Raw genomic sequence first — 18,952 nt, forward strand, 5'->3', positions numbered from 1 at the left:
TCTTAAAAATAAAGTTCCAAAAAAAAAAAAAAAAAAACTCCACATCAACCCAGGCAAACTAATTCTGATTAAACCATAACTCCTTACCCCAGGAATTAGAACAGGTGGGGTACAAACAGTGTTTTGATGACTTGGTAATTTCATAATGTAGTTTCCCTAGATAGTTCTTCCTTTTTTCCACTTCACTCTCCTTCTGTCCATCCTCTTTTCTCTTCATTTCTTTTTCCTTGTATTTGTCCTCCTGTTCCTCTTCGTCTTACTCATAATCACTCTTCTCTTTGTCATGCTCTGCTTTTGTCCTTTTCCCCCCTCTTCCCTACCCCTCCTTAGCCTCCAACTTATTTCTATGGTCTATTCTCACACCCTCTTCATATTTCTGCTGGGATACTCCATAATTTGAGCTTTCATCCTCAATTTGACTGCTGAGGTCCATTCCTTAATCAGCTGTACAACTGCATCAAGAGCCTCCTCAAACCTGGGCAGTTGATAGTTATGTGTTCACACTGGAGGGGAAGACTTTTTCATTTCAGTTTTTCACTTCAGGTGTACTTCTATGGCAAAATAGAATTTTAACATAAAAACATATGTTGTTGTCTGTTTGTATTAATGTATTGTTGTTTGTTTATATTATAATATAAAAAATCATGGTGGTTTCCTTGTCCAAGTAGTCTTAAGTTTCATTTTCACTTTGGCTGAGCAAGTCAACAGGTTGTATATAAGGAACTTTAAACGGGAGTGCCCGTGCAGTGCAACTATTACTACTACTTAAACGGTGTGGCCGTGGTCTGTCATCAGGAATCATCGTCCAGGTTTGAGGTAAGTCTTTTTGCCCTGAACATGTTCCAAGTTTCATTCATGCGTAGCTTTGTGCTAAAAAACTGTGTGTGTGTGTGTGTGTGTGTATGTATGTGTATGTATATATATATATATATATATATATATATATATATTATATATATATATATATATATATATATATATATATATATATATATATATATATATATATATATATATATATAAAATTGGCACACCAAGTTAACTTTAACTTAAACTTCTTACCTGAACATTTAGTAAGTTGTTTCCTTTTAAACAATAAGTCTATCATAGTTAATTCGAAAGTAGTTTTCGTGGGTCTGCTTAACTTTCACTTTCCTTAAATGACACACTTTAAACAAACAGAAAGCAAATGACCCAATTTATGTCTGTAATGCTAAGGTAAGTTTTCATTTCAACTAAGTTCTTACAAGTAGCTGCTACTAGTAGTTATTACTGTTAAGTTACATTTTATTTTACCACAACAGTGGTTTTTTTTTTTGGGGGGGGGGGGTTTCAGATGGACAAGATTTACAGTTTGCTGGAGAAGCACAGGCTGGAATCCTACTATTCATCATTTCAAAAATTAGGAGTGAAAGATGAACAAGATTTTATTGACAGTGTCACTGAAGAAGACCTGACCAGCCTTGGTAACTACTTATTATTATTTTTTATGAAAATGTTCATTTGTTTTAAATGTCTAGATAAACCTAACAGCAGGTTTACCCATTGTGTTATTTGTGAGCAGGGCTGACTCATGTGGAGAAGAATCGTTTCAGAGAGATGCAGAGGTTCATTGGCAGACTCAGAGCTCCTGTACCAGATACATCTTTACGTGTGCACAAGTCCATGAAAGCATTCTCTTTAAAGTACACTTATCCCTTGTGTCCAGAGATAAAGATCATCTCAGGTATGAAATAACTATGGTTTGTGTCTTCATAATTTTTAACGGACTTACCCATAAAATCTATAGCCTGAAGTGTGTTGATACTGTTGATACTGCACCCAAGAGTGAGTTCTATTATTTTTATATGACAACAATAACAAGAACTTCTATAGACATATATACTTATGTCAAATAAGATGTAAAAGTATTCTAAAAACAACTCATAATTGTTTACTATTGTTACATAATTAGACTAAAATCAGGAATTAGACTTTATTAACAATTATTTGATAAAAGAGATACTTAAAAAGAAATATACTACTTAAAATATTAAAACAAGTCACTTTAATATAAAAATGGGCCAGAGAAAATTCAGTTCCTATCAGATGGGAGGGGTTGGTCCTTAATTAGGCTACCTTTGGCTTAGTCTGTAGTTGACTGCAAAGTTGCATAGGGACGGCAGATAAAGATAAGCACAGCACATGTCACTACTACGACTAAATATTTAGTGCTGTAAATTGTGGCAAAGGTCTAATAAAAAGAGGCTACTGACACTCAACTATTTCTCTTTATCTTGCAGATATGGATCCTGCTCAGAACACAGTGGAAGATCTGATGCTGAGGATTGGGCATGCAGAGAATATTGGTTCTTCTAAAGGAGTCTGCCTCTACACAGTGGATGGAATGCCCCTGACTGACGACCCCTTTTTCAACACATGTGAGTAAAGCTGTTTAGAAAGATCAACTGTATTTGGCCTAGATTCCTCATACTATATTTTATCACTCACAGGGTCTTTGGAGGACAGACATATCAAGGGTGGAGATGTCATCTATGCCATATTTACTTCCAAAGAAAATCTACTGACATCAACAAAAAGTTTGAAGAGTCCGGACCAAGTGTTGGGAACTGATACTGTCCGCTGTCATGTTATGCTAAAGGTATGCTCATATTCTGCTTTATATAGCCTAATTGGTGAAAACATTTAATTCTAAATTAATGTAGTAAAAATTTTGTCACTTTTATTTTACAGGGAGACTTTGAAGTTAATGTGGATTTGGCATCTGACACAGTTGCAAACCTGAAGAACAAGCTTAGTGGGATAAGTGGAATTCCAAGTAATGTTCTTCATTACAGGTGAGTATCTACTAGTTGTAGGTAGCAATAGCAAACTCAAGCATTTTTGGATTTTGATTACAGGGGTGACAATGGCTCTGGCAGTACTCTGTTTGGACTTGGCATCACAGAGGGGGCAACACTGAATTTCTCTCTGTCCTCCTTTACTGAGGATCCCCTGGAGCCAAATACATTATTTTTAAATGACATTACACCCTCGGTTCAGCAAACCAAAAAAGGAATCAGTGTTTTCTTTGCTTCTCTTTATGTCATTGTAAATATCACAGTTTTAATCACTATGAAGTCCTCTAATGATATATGTAAGTGCATATATACACTTTCTTTCTTTGTTTCTAGAAAAATAATGCTCCTGTTGTCCAACATGGCGACCTCATTGGCTACATTCGAAAGGTGACTGGATGCAACCCCCTTGCCCAAAGTCTGCATCAGATTCTGCAGAAGAATCAAAGTTTGTCCAGGTCTCAAAAGGTAGATAATGTAATTGTTTGATCCACTGTTTGAAATGCACAGTACATAATGCATGTTCATCCAATTTGTATACATAAGATTGCAGTGATTGAAGGCTTGTACACACTGTTTCGGGAGATCCTCCCAAAACTGGAATCCTGTGATGGAGGCAGGATCATAGAGGACCAAGAAGTCTTTGAGCATTCACTGTTCTGCTGGTCTTATATTATGTCAGAAACCAAGGTCTAAGACTGGAACATATTACTTATCATTGAAGCAAAGGATTTGTGTTTTCTTTCAACTTGTACACTTTTTGTTGAATAGAAAGGTCACTCTCATCATGAAATCTATGCACCAGTGTCACTATTTTCGGAGAATGGCAGGCATTTCTGTGAACCAGTCACTGTACCTGGGCTGCCAGGGACCATGGAGAGGGCAGATGTACTGCAAATAATCAGAGGTACAGTTTGTCTGGCATTCATTTATCTCATCCTCCACAGCCATCTGGGTTAGAGACTGGGTTAGAGAGAAGATTGCATCGTTTCTAGCCATACAAAGTCATCAATGATTTTTACTGTTTTCAGACAATGAAACTATCCCACTCTGCACTGAGCAGGTACTGATGTCCACCTCACTGAAGAGATGCACTGACATTGAGAAAATCCTGCTCAGTGTTCATCCATCAATACGAACATATCACTTGTGGATTTCTCATGACAGTGTGTCTGGTCAGAAGTATGTTGAATGTCATTTGCTAAAAAAGAATGCTTTCTGAATAGAATAATTTAGTTAAAGATGTATATTCTATTCTGTTTAACTCTAGCTTTCAGCTGGAAGCAAAAAAGACTCTTGAAGTTATGACTGAGGAAATGAAGGCTTTTCCGTTGCTCCATGTGACTCCTCCACTTCTGCTGAAGGATCTGGGACAACAAGATACACGCTTGGTGTACCTTAGCAAAGGTACAAATATTATGTTCTTTACTCTGTTTGTCATTGGCTGGCTAGATCAGTCATGGTAACTTTAGAAGATTATTAAAATATAATGCAGACTACATAATAAATACTCCTACAAACTGTGCATCTTTTGTAACTTATAAGAAAGGAATTATTTCATTTGCAGATAACCTTGGTGTTTATTTGCACAAAGACAAGTTGAAGCCTGAAATAATAACTGTGTATGATTGTCTGTCTGGCAAAACACAAAATGTGGATGTAGATGTTTTGGCTGCACAGTGAGTAAACATAAACATAATAATAGTTGATACAGTGATTGCAATGAAATGTAAATGTAAATAAATTGCAATGACTGTAAAATTAAAGCTGGTAATTACCATATTCCTTTAAATTTTGTTCTTTGCAGATCTGGAGATCACAGAAAAGATCAATCTCTGGCCACAATCAGAATCCCAAAAGAAGCTATTTTGGTATTTGTTTTATTGTATTGTTAATTTATTTATTGATGTAAAATGTGAAAAAGTACAGCTAAAATCAGAACTTTACTTCATGTCTTGCTTGTGATTTTACAGTACATGTTTCTGTATACTGTACATTAAATGTCCACATTCATATAAAACAACTATTTTAAAAAATAAATTAAAAGTTATTTATATTTTCTTCATACACAATGTTTTAACATAGTATTGACTGATTGGCCAAGAATATTCACCAAATGAACTCTGTAATGCATATGTAATATTTGGTTTTTGTGACAGGTGCTAATAGATACAAGCTCATCTATGAATGAGAAGTGCTATGGAAGTGTGGATATCCAAAAGATTCATGCTGTCAAAGAACTCTTCAATAACTTTGCCAATCGGAGCATGGCGTATGATTTCCATCACATCATTGGCCTTGTGAAATTTGATTCTGCAGTGAAAACTCTTCAGACCTTCACAGAAACACTTGAAACATTTAAGGTTAATAATATGAAGCTGCATTCTGTCTTTCTGCTGTGATTGCACTAAAGGTTGTTTGTGTTTTCAGGATAGTGTTCAGAATCTTCAGCCAAGTGGACGCACACTGCTTTATGATGCTCTTGAGCATGGGAGACTCGAGTTAGAAAAAGTCAAGGCAAAATTTCCAGATTGTGTCCTGCGCATTCTGTGCCTCACAGACGGGAATGATGTTGGGTAATGAATGTAATGTATAAAGATGGATATGATGTTAAAACAGCTTAAAAGCTAAAAAAAAAAAAAAAAAAAAAAATTGTTTCAAAAGCTGCTCAGTGTGTCAGCCAGATAGGCAAAGTGCAGCCAACTACTGCCATTGGTGCAAATGTATCAGATAATATCAGATGTGCTTTAATATTAATTTTTTTCATTAAGAATATGATATTCTATTCTTCTGCTATATTTTGTAAATAGATCCAAATATAAGCCAGATGATGTTGCTGTCAGTCTGATCAAATGTGACATCACTCTGGATTCAGTTCTTCTTGGAAAAGTAGAGAACCATATGCTTCACGGAATCAGCATTGCAACTGGTAAGCTCGCCTTCAGTTTGAATATTTTGTAATGAACAACAATCCAGATGATTACGTTTCTGGAGCAAATTATTATTACAAATAATGATAAGATTCAATTATGGGAAGATTTTTTCTTTCAAAAACAATAAATATGTTATATGTTATGTGTACCCTTGATCATAAATAAACTCTACCTATGAGTTAAATAAACAACAGCATTTAACTATATAGTTTTCTTTTCTTCTGTTAGGTGGCTGTTGTTTTAAACCTGACACAAGCAAAGATGGTCTCAAATTATTTGAGACAGAAACTGTTCTGTCTTATAGCATTCGAAAGATGAAGAACAAAGCAGATATCACCTCTGTTACCATGGTAATAAAATATTTAGGCTCCACCACAGAACATTTTACTCCAAAATGTAAGTTAAAATTAAAAGCATTAATTTCACTGTGAGTGTTTTATTGCCTTTAAAAAATGGAAAAACATACATCCTTATTATGAGTGGTTTTGCCTGGACGTGGGCACATCACCTGTTTGTCTCCATGGAAATGTTTATTGCTTTGCCTGGGACAATCCACAGTATGACATAAAATGTATCAATATCCACAGAGATTGTAAAGTATGGCTTTAAGTTCCTATCTCCATGAAGTACTACAGAGGGTATACTCGCCACCAGAAATGTCACGTGGTGGTGCTTTAATACATTTTATCTACTTAAAAATACCATACTTCTTAAAATTTAAAATAATAGCATAATTTGTTCAATAGGATTTTCTAAAAGGACTTTTTGCATTTCATGGATATGAAATGTCACGTGGTGGTGCTTTAATAAATTTTATCTACTTAAAAGTACCATATTTCTTAAAATGTAAAATAATAGCATAATTTGTTCAATAGGATTTTCTAAAAGGACTTTTTGCAGTTCGTGGATATGATGGCATCCCAGAGGCTGTTCTGCCCAGTGAGGTGACCAATAAAGTCACTGTGACAGAAGAGTAAGCATACTCAAGCTTCAACTTATTAACCATTATAATGAGAATGTGCAGGGCTGTAAACTTTAAGCTTTGACATAGTGCACTGAAAAAGAAAATTCATGAGGCCAAAGATGGACGTTTCATGGAGAGGGACAGAAGGATCTTGGAGGAGCTGAAGAACCTGCATTGTCATCCACATCCTTTCTTTCAAATCTTCCCATCAGAAACAGACTTTAGTAAGTCAAGATGCATTTGGCATGTGCACAGATTTATACACTGTACTTTTCAATAATCCTTTAAATAATTCACATACAGCATTTTGGAAACTTCTTATGGAAGGCCCTCCGGATACACCTTATGAGACTGGAGTGTTTGAGCTCTTCTGTCAATTTGGTCCTGACTACCCAGTGAAACCACCAACAGTCCGCTTCATCACTTCTGTATCCTGAAAATAAACTTTATTACACATAGTTATCCATCTGTACTTTCTAGAATTGTCTGATTTCAAATTACTTTCTCAACATGAACAAAGATATATCACTGCAATATCAACAATGTGGGTCGCATTTGCCACAACATATTTGACCGTGGATACAACGCACACATCACGATGAGAGAGATCCTTAATGCTGTTTACGGACTGTTGATTGCTCCAGAACCTCAAGATCCACTGGACAGGTATGGTGTGAATCATTAGCAACATCAATATTCTATAAAAAGTTAACTATATTTAATGACTATAATATATGTCATTGTTAGATGTAAATAGAAATATATGTAAGCTTGTCTAATAACAACAATAAAAAATTTTAGCATATTGGCTGAGGAGTACCTGACAAGTCCCAAGAAGTATGACGAAGAAGCCAAAAAACACACTCAAAAGAGTGCTGGGAAATCACTGGATGAAATGGAAAAGGTACAAAAATATTAATTGCAAATGAAAGGAGTAATAAGAGCTTCTGCTTGACACTTTATAATGTTATGGTCTTGATTTATTTGTCTGTAATTGTTCTGTAGTTTACAGAGGTGGAAAGAACTTACTAACTTACCAGTAACTTACCACTTATTACCAGTAACTGATGTAGATAGTGTGGTCTGGAGGTAGTTGTACTTTTTTGTGGAGTTTTAAAGTTCAAACAGGATAATTCTAAAAAATATTCAGGAGATCACCTAATCAAGGCTCCATTGAGCGTTCACAGGTTGCGCTATGAAGTTTTGTTTTTTTTGCATTAAAGCATGGTTTTAAAATTGCATAACTATTATGTAGTATTTTTCATGTGTACTATTTTTCATGTTTACTTGCATAAACTTACTAAGTGAGTATAGCCAAGTAACTGTAACTGTACTTTTGCTTGAATACAAATTTTCAGAACGCTTTCCATTGCTGGTAGTATATGATATTTTTTCATGATAACAGACATTGGTTGAAACTGTGAAGCCTTTACCAGAAAAACTCACCTGTCCACTCACCAAGAAACTCTATGTTGATCCAGTGATAACAAAATATAAAGATGTTTATGAACGGAAAGCAATTGAAAAACATCTTAAAAAGTAAGTGCTTTATTTACTGATTGATTGATTGATTGATTTTTAATATTTATATGTAGCTAACACTTACGGTTCCTTTCTGGCTTCAGGTCGAGATTTGATCCACTTGACAAGTCTCAAAAGCTGCTGAGAAGGACTGACTGGAAACCCTGTCCTCACATGAAAGCCATGGTAACTGAATATCGTGAGAGTCAAATTTTGGAAACTAGCTTGTAGGAACAAAAGACTGCATGTTTTATCTTCTATTAGAGTTAGTTTGTATTCCTTATTTTTTTATAAACTCTTTGTAGCTTTCAGATTTATTTTACTTAGAAATTATATAGCCAACTTGATACCTTACTAATTTGGTTTGTTTAACCTTACAATATTGTATGCCTTGTGGATCATTTTTGTGACATGATTAGGAATAAGGCTTTTATCTTATCTTTTATCCTACAGCCTACATAATAGAAATATGTTTTCCATGCTTATGAATGTCATTTTAGCATGGGAGCATCAACGGGTTTAGTCCCACATGCTACCATGCACTAAATATTTAAATGAAAGGGTTGGATTTTTTTATATTGATGCTTTGCAGCTGATTTCATCAACATTCCCTGGTGGTGTGATGTGACCTCTAGGCTCTAGTCTGTCTGAGGCTTTATTAGACTTTAATCTGATGTTTATTTTAACACAATCTGACCAGAACGAATTTACTTATGCTGTTAAAGTCGTTCACACATAAAATTAGTCACAAACTAGTCAACAGTTTTTTAATTACTCACACTCACCATTTTTGGTGAGTAGGGCCATTTGTATTGATCACAGCCTGCTGAAAATGTCGTTGCTCTGCTTAGAATGTTCTACAGAATGACATTAAATTGATCTACCTTACATTTATTCAATTACAGGTGGCTTTATAGCTCAAAAATACCTAGAAAAACAGGCATTCTGATTATGAGCGATGTTGCCTCTCCACATATCTGACCTGTAGCTTAGTCTGATTTGGTTTACATGAACATTGAAAGGTTTAATGCCATACTGCAAAGGATTCCGGACAAAACAATAACATCTCTATGAAAAAAACAAAACTTTTGACAGACCCTCCACTAGAAAAGTTCCACAATACACCTTTAAATCAATTTTGGATTTTTCGTGAGTTTTCATAGAATCTCAAAGCGTTCTTGACTGTTTGCAAATGTGTGCATTGTCTCACCATGGTAACTCCTAAACGTTCCACCATTAGAGGTACATGTAGAACACTCCCAGCATGATGTCACTGCAAAGATGAATAAATTGTTTATGTAATGTATTTTATTTTATTATATTGTTATGTTCTTATTTTAAAAAAGGTTAGAACAACATTCATTTGTGATCATCATTTCTGGTGAAAAAAAAACATTAAAAATACACGTCTTCTATTGGTATACTCAAAAGAAGGCGGAGTGTATTTCCCGGAAGTGACTAACGTGACTAGTGCACCACCACCGACTCTACTCCATCTCCGATATTATAAACTTGTATTGCCATTATTAAAAATATTTATCTAACGGACAGCGTATTAAACCATTTTGTTAAACAACATGGGTGACGATGAAGAAAAGTATGACGGAATGTTGCTTGTCATGGCCCAGCAACACGACGGAGGAGTACACGAGGTAATGTTAAATATGATGCTAACATGCTAAAGCTATCATTTGTATTAAAGCTCTAACGTGACTGGGCTATCTTGTGTGTCCATGTGCGTTGTGTTATGGATGAGAAATGAGGCAACTCTAATAGAATCATTAATTAGCTATGCCCGTACAAGTCTTTTACTTTGATTAGCATGTTGAAGAAATTTCTAGAATGGCCTGGTTCATTAGACTGTATCATACTCATGTACTAAATGTAACTGGATTGCTTTCCTGTCTTGATTTTCAAACAGCTAGTAAACACATTTTTCAGCTTCCTTCGACGGAAAACAGATTTCTTCACTGGTGGTGAAGAAGGAGCGCCAGAGAAGGTGGGTACCGTTTCATTCATTTCAAGACACACAAGACAAGGCACACCCTTTATTCTACATTATATTTATTGTTATGTTATACTTTTTTCTTTTTTTGATTAGCTGGTCAAAGATGCATTTGATCGTCATAGCAAGTTAGCATTAAAAGCTCACAAAGAAAAGCTGAAGAAACAGGAGATGGAAAAGAAGGAAAAGGCAGAGAGAACTGCCAAGTTGAAAGCCGAAGAGGAGTTGAAGAAGAAGAAAGATGATGGACCTAAAATTCAGGAACTGACAGATGAAGAGGCAGAGAAGCTTCAGTCTGAACTGGACAAGGTATTCACTAAACACATGTGTAGTTGCTCTGTTTTAAAAAATGATTCATAATCCGTGCATTTTTCTTTGTATTTTTTAGAAAAAAAAGGAGGAGGAGAGGATGCAAGCTGGAGTTGAAGCAAAACCCTTAGACAAAACTGAAAAAGAAAAGGAGGTGTGTATGATTCAAGAAAACATAATGTACTAATCCAGCAGTTGACACCTGTGTGCCAGTCTATTCAAATGTATTAACAATTCTAAATCTAAACTTTCTCATTACACTGAGTCAGAAATATTGGTGGAATGATTATAGATTTAGTAAGCATTACACAAGGAGCCGTGCATTATGCAGTTTTAACTCACACCACGGAGTCATTAAAGCTGCACAGAGCTCCAAGTTGTTTCATGCACTTATACTATAGCTACAAACTGAAATGTCTCACCAGTGAATCTGTAAAGTCTGTTCCCTGTGTGTAAACCTCTAAAATATCACTTATTTCTGTGTTTTAATGAATCTAGATCCTCAATTTAAAAGCAGTTGAGCATTTGTTTATCTGTTGCTATGGTGATGTCATAGCGATGGTCACAGAGCAGTAACATACACATTTAACGATTTATGCGTTATGCCATATTAACACATAGCAGTTAACCATTGGATTTCTCACTGACCGTGGTCTAATGGTCATTAATAGAATAAAAAATCTAATTAGCGATAAGAGATTTATTTATTAAGTATATTATTTATAACAAACCATTAAAAATGACCAGGAATGTCAAATGTTATCTCCCAGAGAACAAAGCAGAAACCCCTATAAGATATTTGCATTACTAAGTTTTATGGTTTAGAAAGATCTGTGATAGTAATGAAATCTTGTTCTTTTACTTTACTGTCAGTCTGACTCAGAAGGAGAAGAGGATGAGAAGGATAAAGATAAATTGAAACCTAATTCAGGGAATGGAGCAGACCTTTCTAACTACAAGTGGACACAGTCTCTCTCAGAAGTGGACGTAAGTGGCTGTCTCATATGCATCCTATAAACCATTTCATCTTAAGCTGGATCTAAATTTTGTCTATAACTTGTTTTCTATAGATATCCATTCCTTTTGATGTGAAGTTCCGCATCAAGGGTCGCGACGTGGTTGTGGATATCCAGCGGCGTAGCCTTAAGGTGGGACTGAAAGGACACCCGCCTATTATCGAAGGGCAGTTGTACAATGAGGTGAAGGTGGAAGAAAGCTCCTGGCTTCTTGATGACGGGAAAATAGTTTGTGTGCATTTGGAAAAGGTACATTTTAGTGTCATGTGAAGATCTTTTAATTACATTTTGGAGTTTGTCAATTGTGTGTCTGCTGGTTTCAGATAAACACAATGGAATGGTGGAGCAAGTTGGTAACTACAGACCCAGAAATAAACACCAAGAAAATCTGTCCTGAAAATTCGAAGGTAAATGTCCAAATTTATAACACAGTTTATCACTGGCCTCTTTTTGTGATAGGATATATAAGATTCAAGGTTGTATAAGAAAGCAAGTGTAAAATTGAAATAAAAAATTAAAAATTTCAGAATGTTGTAGATCATTGCATAACATTTTGTTGCAAACTAGTTACTGTTATAGAAGGTGGTTTTATCAGTTCAGTGTTTATTTTTGACATGTTGTCTTTGGTCTTTGCCCAGCTGTCAGACTTGGATGGAGAGACACGTGGCATGGTAGAGAAAATGATGTATGATCAACGGCAGAAATCAATGGGGCTGCCCACATCTGAAGAGCAAAAGAAACAAGACATCCTCAAAAAGTTAGTTCTCATGTTACTTTAATTTGTGGTTAACAATTTTTATTTTTCTAACTAACTTATGAGTCATATTTTGTCTTATGCAGATTCATGGCGCAGCACCCTGAGATGGATTTCTCTAAAGCCAAGTTCAGCTGAGGTTCACGGTTCTGCTGCTTAGAAATCAAAGATTCAATTCAAACCAACATTTAGGTTTAGCTCCTTCATACACATTTCTTTAATCTTGAGTAGTTTAATATTTCTTTATTATTGTTAGTCCAAGAACTGTGGTAACATATTCTTTTGCATGTCTGTTAAATATTTGAAAAGATTTTTTAAATAAAAGAATATTAAATCAGTCATTGTATTTAGAGAAAAAGTTTGTGTTAGATTTAAAGTCTTTATCCTCATAAGATTATTAAATTAGGCTTTGTCTATTCAAATTAGAACTCACACATCTCTGTCAGTGATTGGCTTTGCACACTGGGGGTCACTATTGCCTTTTAAGTTATTGATTTTCAGATTTGAAAGCACAACATTTTTCAGATAGCTAAATGTAAATGGTAACCATATTTTATTTCACTTACAGTGAGAGAGCTTGAAATGGCTTACATTTATTTTGGTCAGTATTCATTGCAGATCAATTCTTAAAATTTTCAACTTCTCTCCACTTAAGTATGAAGGCAAGGCAAGTTGTACTTGTATTAATTAAAATGCTTAACAGAATAATAAAGACATTAAAATCACAATATAAACAAATAAAAACAAGTAATTATGAAAATAAACATTAAACGAGAAGAGTGCAAAATTAAAGCTTGGTAAATGGTAAATTAATCAGTTATGCACAGCTAAACAGAACCATCTTGAGCCTGGACTTAAAGACTGTTCCAGATTTTAGCTGCTTAAAACAGAAATCCTGATTCTCTGAGTAGTTCTGATTCTGGGCACCAGCAGGAGGCCAGTTTCTGAGGTCTTCATGCCACATGGTTCATGTGGCACTAAAATCTCAGAGATGTACCTGCTAGGCCATGCAGAGACATGAACACAAGCAGAGCCACTTTATAGTCTATTCACTGAGACACAGGAAGTCAGTGCAGAGACCTGAGCACAGGACTTATGTGTTTGTGCTTCCTGGTTTGAGTCAGGATCTGAGCAGCAGCGCTCTGGATGTTGGATAAATGTTGAAGACAATCATCACATTTCTACCAATGAGTGGAAGGGGCTGTTTCTCACTGAGACCACACTGATCTCATGGACCTCTGCTAAATGCTCCCTCAGTGCAGAGCAGTTTGCTAACAAGGCTTTTGGGCTGGCGTGAGTGTCCACATCTGACTGGACTGGCCTGTCAGGCTGGTGAGAGGCTGTCGGCATCACTGTGCAGACCAGGCCCGACATGCATTAGCTTCTGTAGACTAGTGAGTGCTGCTAATGTGTGAAATGGCTCATGTAGTTCAAAAACACCGCTCACTCATCTGTCTCATCTAGGCACTAGTGATTTTTGCACATGCATATACACTCAAGCAGCGTGTCAAAAAAAGGGCTTGTTATAATTCAAGTAGCTGTTCTATTTTTTTAAATCGATTTTTTTTTCTTTCTTGAATACCAACTCTAGGCCTTTCAATCTAACAATTTGTTAGGCAGTGGAGTCTGTAATTTAAAGGTCCTATATCACACAAAATGTTCTGTTCCACTTTGTAATGTTACCTTTTATTTTCAGTTTAGTAGAGATTGGCAAATCCAGAGCTGAAACCATCTAAATCATTCAACCAGTGAAGGCATATGGAGCTCACAGTGGAGCTCTTCCTGTATTACCACATGACATCACAAGGTGGAACAGTGTTTTCAGTTCGAGAGAGAAACTCAGCCTAAATATGTGTGAATGAAACAAAACGCAACGCTAGATATGTTTTTGACTAGGAAACATTAAAACAGAACATGAAATAGCATAATGCGGGCCCTTTAAAAAGTAGGATACATATTGATGTTTAATGATAGGTAGTGAGACAAATTTACTGATTACATTCTGCCTTCACAGGTATATTTAACACATATCTAAACTCAAAAAGGGGCATGTAAAGGCAGGTTTAAGCTTAATCAAATATCTAAACAAAGTAATTTTTCAATTATTATTATTAGACAATTTGAAGAGCTTTTTATTAAAAAAAAAAAAAATAGCTACTTTTGGTGACATCCTATTATCATCTGAATTCATCCTTTAGAAAGATTTTGTGATTTTTACATTAGCATTGTATCACTGTTCATTGTTTGAAAGCCTCTAAGAAACTACTTTGATTTGAGAGCCGTGCTTCTGTGGCTGGTGTTTGCAGATGGGTGGGGCCGCACTATGACTGAGGCTGAGGGCACGGAGAAGGCACAGTCTGCTCAGCTGACAGCTATGTCTCACCCAGGTACCAGAATGTCTTCATTAACATCAGAGGCCGCTTTGACAAACAGTCCTCCCCTCCACACAGCTCACTGGCTGCTCCAAGCTCCAGACTGTACCCCTGGTTTTCTGGCACAGGGCGGATCCTTATAGGAAATCAGACAGAAATAATAGCATAATGTAGCTCATACAGACTGTTTGTTATATGAGACAAACACAAGGGTAATTCCTGAAAGTATATGACATTTTTGTTTATCTGATATAGCTTTATTTTTCACTTTTATTTTTAAATCATTAAGACATTTTAAAAAGTTTAATCTTGCATTTTGTAACTTTTCTGGTGGAGGGTCTGTCACCATGGAGACATTATCACTTTGTTTGGAACATTTCACAGTATGACATTCTATCTTCATGAAGACCAAACCAGACCAAGTTACAGGTCAGATCTGTGAAGCGGCAACTCTGCTCACAGTCAGAATGTCTGTTTTTCTAGGTATTTTCCAGCTATAAAACCACCTGTAATTTAATAAATGTAAGGTAGAGTTGTTTAATGTCATACTGTGGAACATTCCAGGCAGAACAATGATGTATCCTTAGAAAGAAGCAGGTGACAGACCCCTAACCAAAAAGGTACCCAGTGCACTTTTAATTTCAACATATTTTCTCTTAATTTTTCTGTATCTGCATACTGTTGTCAGTTGCTCATCATTACGTGACACTCTACCGAATGTTCTGGGTAATTTGAAGTAAAAGGGTATAAAAGTACAAAAATACAAGAAATAACACTAAGTTAAACAGAATACATCTGCCCATGCAATCAACACTTTTTCAATCATGAGAGATTTAGAATGTTGTGGAGGGTCCATACTACATGACTGGGCTGACTACAGAGAGAGTCCACCCTAACAACTCTTAAGCTTAATACAAATAAATGAAAACACAGAGTTTTGGCCCTCATTAACATTATGGTTGCTAGGTAATAGATGTGCAGTTACTCTATGTACGTATGTATTTCATATCTGCTGCTCATTCAACCAGAAAGCAAAATTATAAATTTCTCGAAAATTTTAAAATTAGAAAAAAAACTAAAATTCAAGATTTTTTTACTTTTTTAACTATGCTTTAGTGAAATTAGTAGTCTAATCTGTTTTATGCACAATTAAAACTTAAAAGCTACTATATATATATATATATATATATATATATATATATATATATATATATATATATATATATATATATATATATATATATATTTTTTTTTTTTTTTTTTTTCATTACAATTACTCCCTTATCTCTACATCTGTTGTTTGACAGTGGCCAGTCCTCCACACCTTGGTGCCGGGCACACTCTGCAAAGCATATTTGAGACACACACTTCCAGGGAGGAGCGGCGGCCCAAGAGTAAAGCTCAAATCCAAACTATCAATTAGCCAGGACCAACACAGGCTGCAGGTTAGGGCACACTAAGCACACCGCAGCCATCACAGAGGACAAAGGATGGAGTTTAGATAGAGCAGATGACCCAGGATCCTTCAGAACATGTTTACTACTGTGGACTGTACAAAGACTACAGGCAAATATCCTCCTGGAGAAGTATAGAGAGTCCCTTTAAACAGGCGCACACACAGATGAGGGACACAAGGCTTGGTCAGTTTAATTTGTAATAATAATAGTACATTTTATTTATATTGCTTTTGACATTTCAAGGAAATCACAAAGTACGCCAACAAGTAGAATAAGTCAAAGTTAAAAACAATTGCATAATTAGCAGTACAAAATCATAAGGAATACAGAAAATATTATAATGGTAATAAAAAGTACTATAAGCCTAATTTACATTTACATGTTTGGTGAACTGAATACACTTAAGAGAGTTTGTAATTTATTTTAGAATATTTTGTCATCACTTTAATGTCTGTTCCATGAATATTTAACATTATACTGCAGTTGTATGTTTTAAATAAAATATAGAACAAATTAAATCCCAAATATTGAAGCACACATATATATGTATAGCCTATGGTTTTATTTTATCTTTATATATTTGAATCCTTTCACCATTTACTTTGTCGAAAAATATTTCGTAGGGTCCTTGAAGATTTTTTCTTTACTACATAATGTCATATATCTTACTTCATATATTTGATGTTTTCTGTATGTAAGCCTATCTAACATGTAGAAAGTAGTAAGCATAAGAAAAAAATAAATAAACACTGAATGACAGGGTGTGTTCTAGTAATGTTTATTTTGTATTTCTTAGAATAGTAGACCAAATGTAGAGAGCAGATTTACTTCACTGGTATTGTTATATAGGCATTTGTTTATTACATAATACTACTGGTAACAATCAAATATATGACTAGAATAGAAATAAACCTTCATATCTTATTACATGCTTGTGAGGACTCACATATACTTGTTGTTAACAATGTAATGCTGACTGGATCAAATTAAAGTGGCTTTCAGGGCACTCCTCAAAGACATAATGTATGAAGTCTTATTTATCATTCATAATGTGGTAGTGTTCAAGCTATGGTTTTAGTCTGACTTTAGTTCTTAAGTCAAATATCTATAATCACTGAGTAGGCCTCTCGATTTAGATTTATTTTTTTAAGCAAAATTTCTGTCATTAGCCACTAGAGGGGGTAGGTTATACATTTTCTTTGCTTTTTATTATTGAAGAGGCACTTTTGCTGTGTTTCAGATGACAATACAACATTATACAGGCTAAGAATAAGCTACTAAATATAGACATGGGCAGCTTAAACAAATATGGTTAAAATCCAGCTATTTGTAGCATTATAGCATGTTCTGTGGCCTTGTCACTAATAGAGGAACAGGTTCAAAACTTGTGAAATTTTCTTTTGGAAATAAAATCCAATGTTATGAAGAGGGAAAACTGTCTCTGAGTGAAAACCATAGATATTAAAATAGAACAAGTCAGTCAAATTCTTAATATTGAAACTAAAGTCGATAGCTTTATAGGCTTACTTTATAAATTGTCTATGAAAGAGCACCATAAATAACTGTGTTTCCTTCCATTATAGCCTGCATATTTGTAAAGTCCAAATTTTGTGAATTCAAAGAAAGAAAGTATCCTCCTTGTTCCATTTGGACAAAGAGCCCTCCTGTACTTTGTTGAAGCTGAGGATTCCTACTTTGAGCACTGTAGTGAAGTGGCGTTTGGCCCTTTGCTTAGTGCTTTCGGGCCCTGGCAGCTGCAGGTCACATTGCTGCTTCATTACTGTTTGCCCATGGCCCCATGACCTCTCAGCCTTCATTTACACCTGGGTGAGGAGCACTCCATCACTGCCCTGCCGGACCCTACAACATCACACCACTGACATCACCACCACGCACCCAATCAGCTCCAGCTTTGCATATAACTTTACCACACTTTTCACTTAAATAACATGGCCAATGAATAAAAACAATGCTGTATTGTTGTTTCTATTACTTAAATGCCTTAAAATAAATGTGAAACTTTGAAGTCTAAATGTATATAAAATTAAACAAGCTTGATTTTTGAAGTATAAATTGTGTATGTTTATTATAGATTTAGTTGATTCAAATTCATGTTAATATCAGCATACAAATAATCTTAATCATATTAAAGCAAATTAAAGATACATTGAATTAATTGTGGTTTAGTTGTCAGTGTGTTGGTATTAAAGTCGGTGTTCAGTATATGTCAGCTGTATCTCACACCACAGCGCAGACTGTAGCAAAAAGGTGCCACACTAATCGGGCGTCACAACTTCACTTCACATTCATGAAGACTGATTTGACTCTGTTCTCATCAGAGATTCAGTCATATTGTCAGACAGTAATTAATATTCAAGAACTGAAATGGAAACAAAGTTCAGAAATGAAACATTTTAATTTATTATTAAATGACATAAATAACAAATAGATATATATATATATACATGTGTTGTGCAATATCCTGGCTGCTCTGCCAGGATCCAGAAGGCACTTCAGTAGTATTTTGCAAGGTATTTGCACTGTATAAAGGCATAATACAATGTTAAGGCGTTAAGTTACTCTATATACACACATATACATGGAATGTTAGAAAAGCAACATGCTCAAAATTTTTTCAAACAAGCACATTTGTAAAAGACATTTGTACAGTAAGAGCAAAGCAGATCTAAAGATGGAATGGAATGAAACACGATTGTCAAAACAGAATCCCTATGAGTCCTTCTATTATAATCCTTCATATTTTCAGTCTCTGTTCGGGACCCT

General features: G+C 35.2%; 2 protein-coding genes across 2 annotated transcripts; both read left to right on the forward strand.

Moving 5' to 3' along the window:
* Positions 1-699: 699 nt before the first annotated feature.
* Positions 700-9,561, forward strand: LOC110167301 (uncharacterized). The gene is made up of 25 exons (XM_055157381.1): positions 700-816; positions 1,337-1,466; positions 1,565-1,726; positions 2,283-2,420; positions 2,493-2,641; positions 2,734-2,837; positions 2,901-3,090; positions 3,174-3,305; positions 3,384-3,527; positions 3,609-3,744; positions 3,869-4,019; positions 4,108-4,244; positions 4,405-4,516; positions 4,645-4,708; positions 4,997-5,200; positions 5,268-5,413; positions 5,648-5,766; positions 5,999-6,120; positions 6,646-6,743; positions 6,822-6,958; positions 7,038-7,162; positions 7,255-7,400; positions 7,536-7,638; positions 8,140-8,273; positions 8,360-9,561. Exons 2-25 carry the CDS (start codon positions 1,337-1,339, stop codon positions 8,484-8,486), a joined length of 3,210 nt encoding a protein of 1,069 aa, XP_055013356.1. The 5' UTR covers positions 700-816; the 3' UTR covers positions 8,487-9,561.
* A 117-nt stretch (positions 9,562-9,678) lies between these two features.
* Positions 9,679-12,678, forward strand: nudc (nudC nuclear distribution protein). The gene is made up of 9 exons (XM_020932759.2): positions 9,679-9,907; positions 10,177-10,254; positions 10,357-10,569; positions 10,649-10,723; positions 11,443-11,556; positions 11,640-11,834; positions 11,909-11,992; positions 12,224-12,342; positions 12,426-12,678. The coding sequence occupies exons 1-9, from the start codon at positions 9,833-9,835 to the stop codon at positions 12,475-12,477; spliced, it is 1,005 nt and encodes a 334-aa protein (XP_020788418.1). The 5' UTR covers positions 9,679-9,832; the 3' UTR covers positions 12,478-12,678.
* Positions 12,679-18,952: the final 6,274 nt, after the last annotated feature.

Source organism: Boleophthalmus pectinirostris, unplaced genomic scaffold (genome assembly GCF_026225935.1).
Source record: "Boleophthalmus pectinirostris isolate CB_2022bp ecotype Guang Dong unplaced genomic scaffold, ASM2622593v1 HiC_scaffold_21, whole genome shotgun sequence".
Taxonomy (NCBI): Eukaryota; Metazoa; Chordata; class Actinopteri; order Gobiiformes; family Gobiidae; genus Boleophthalmus; species Boleophthalmus pectinirostris.

Coding starts and splice junctions, on each gene's coding strand:
- LOC110167301 (XM_055157381.1), top strand. CDS start 1,337: ATGGACAAGATTTACAGTTTGCTGGAGAAGCACAGGCTGGAATCCTAC. Junction 4,517..4,644: donor GTAGATGTTTTGGCTGCACA/GTGAGTAAACAT, acceptor TGTTCTTTGCAG/ATCTGGAGATCACAGAAAAG. Junction 5,201..5,267: donor AAACACTTGAAACATTTAAG/GTTAATAATATG, acceptor TTGTGTTTTCAG/GATAGTGTTCAGAATCTTCA.
- nudc (XM_020932759.2), top strand. CDS start 9,833: ATGGGTGACGATGAAGAAAAGTATGACGGAATGTTGCTTGTCATGGCC. Junction 10,255..10,356: donor AAGAAGGAGCGCCAGAGAAG/GTGGGTACCGTT, acceptor TTTTTTGATTAG/CTGGTCAAAGATGCATTTGA. Junction 10,570..10,648: donor TTCAGTCTGAACTGGACAAG/GTATTCACTAAA, acceptor TGTATTTTTTAG/AAAAAAAAGGAGGAGGAGAG.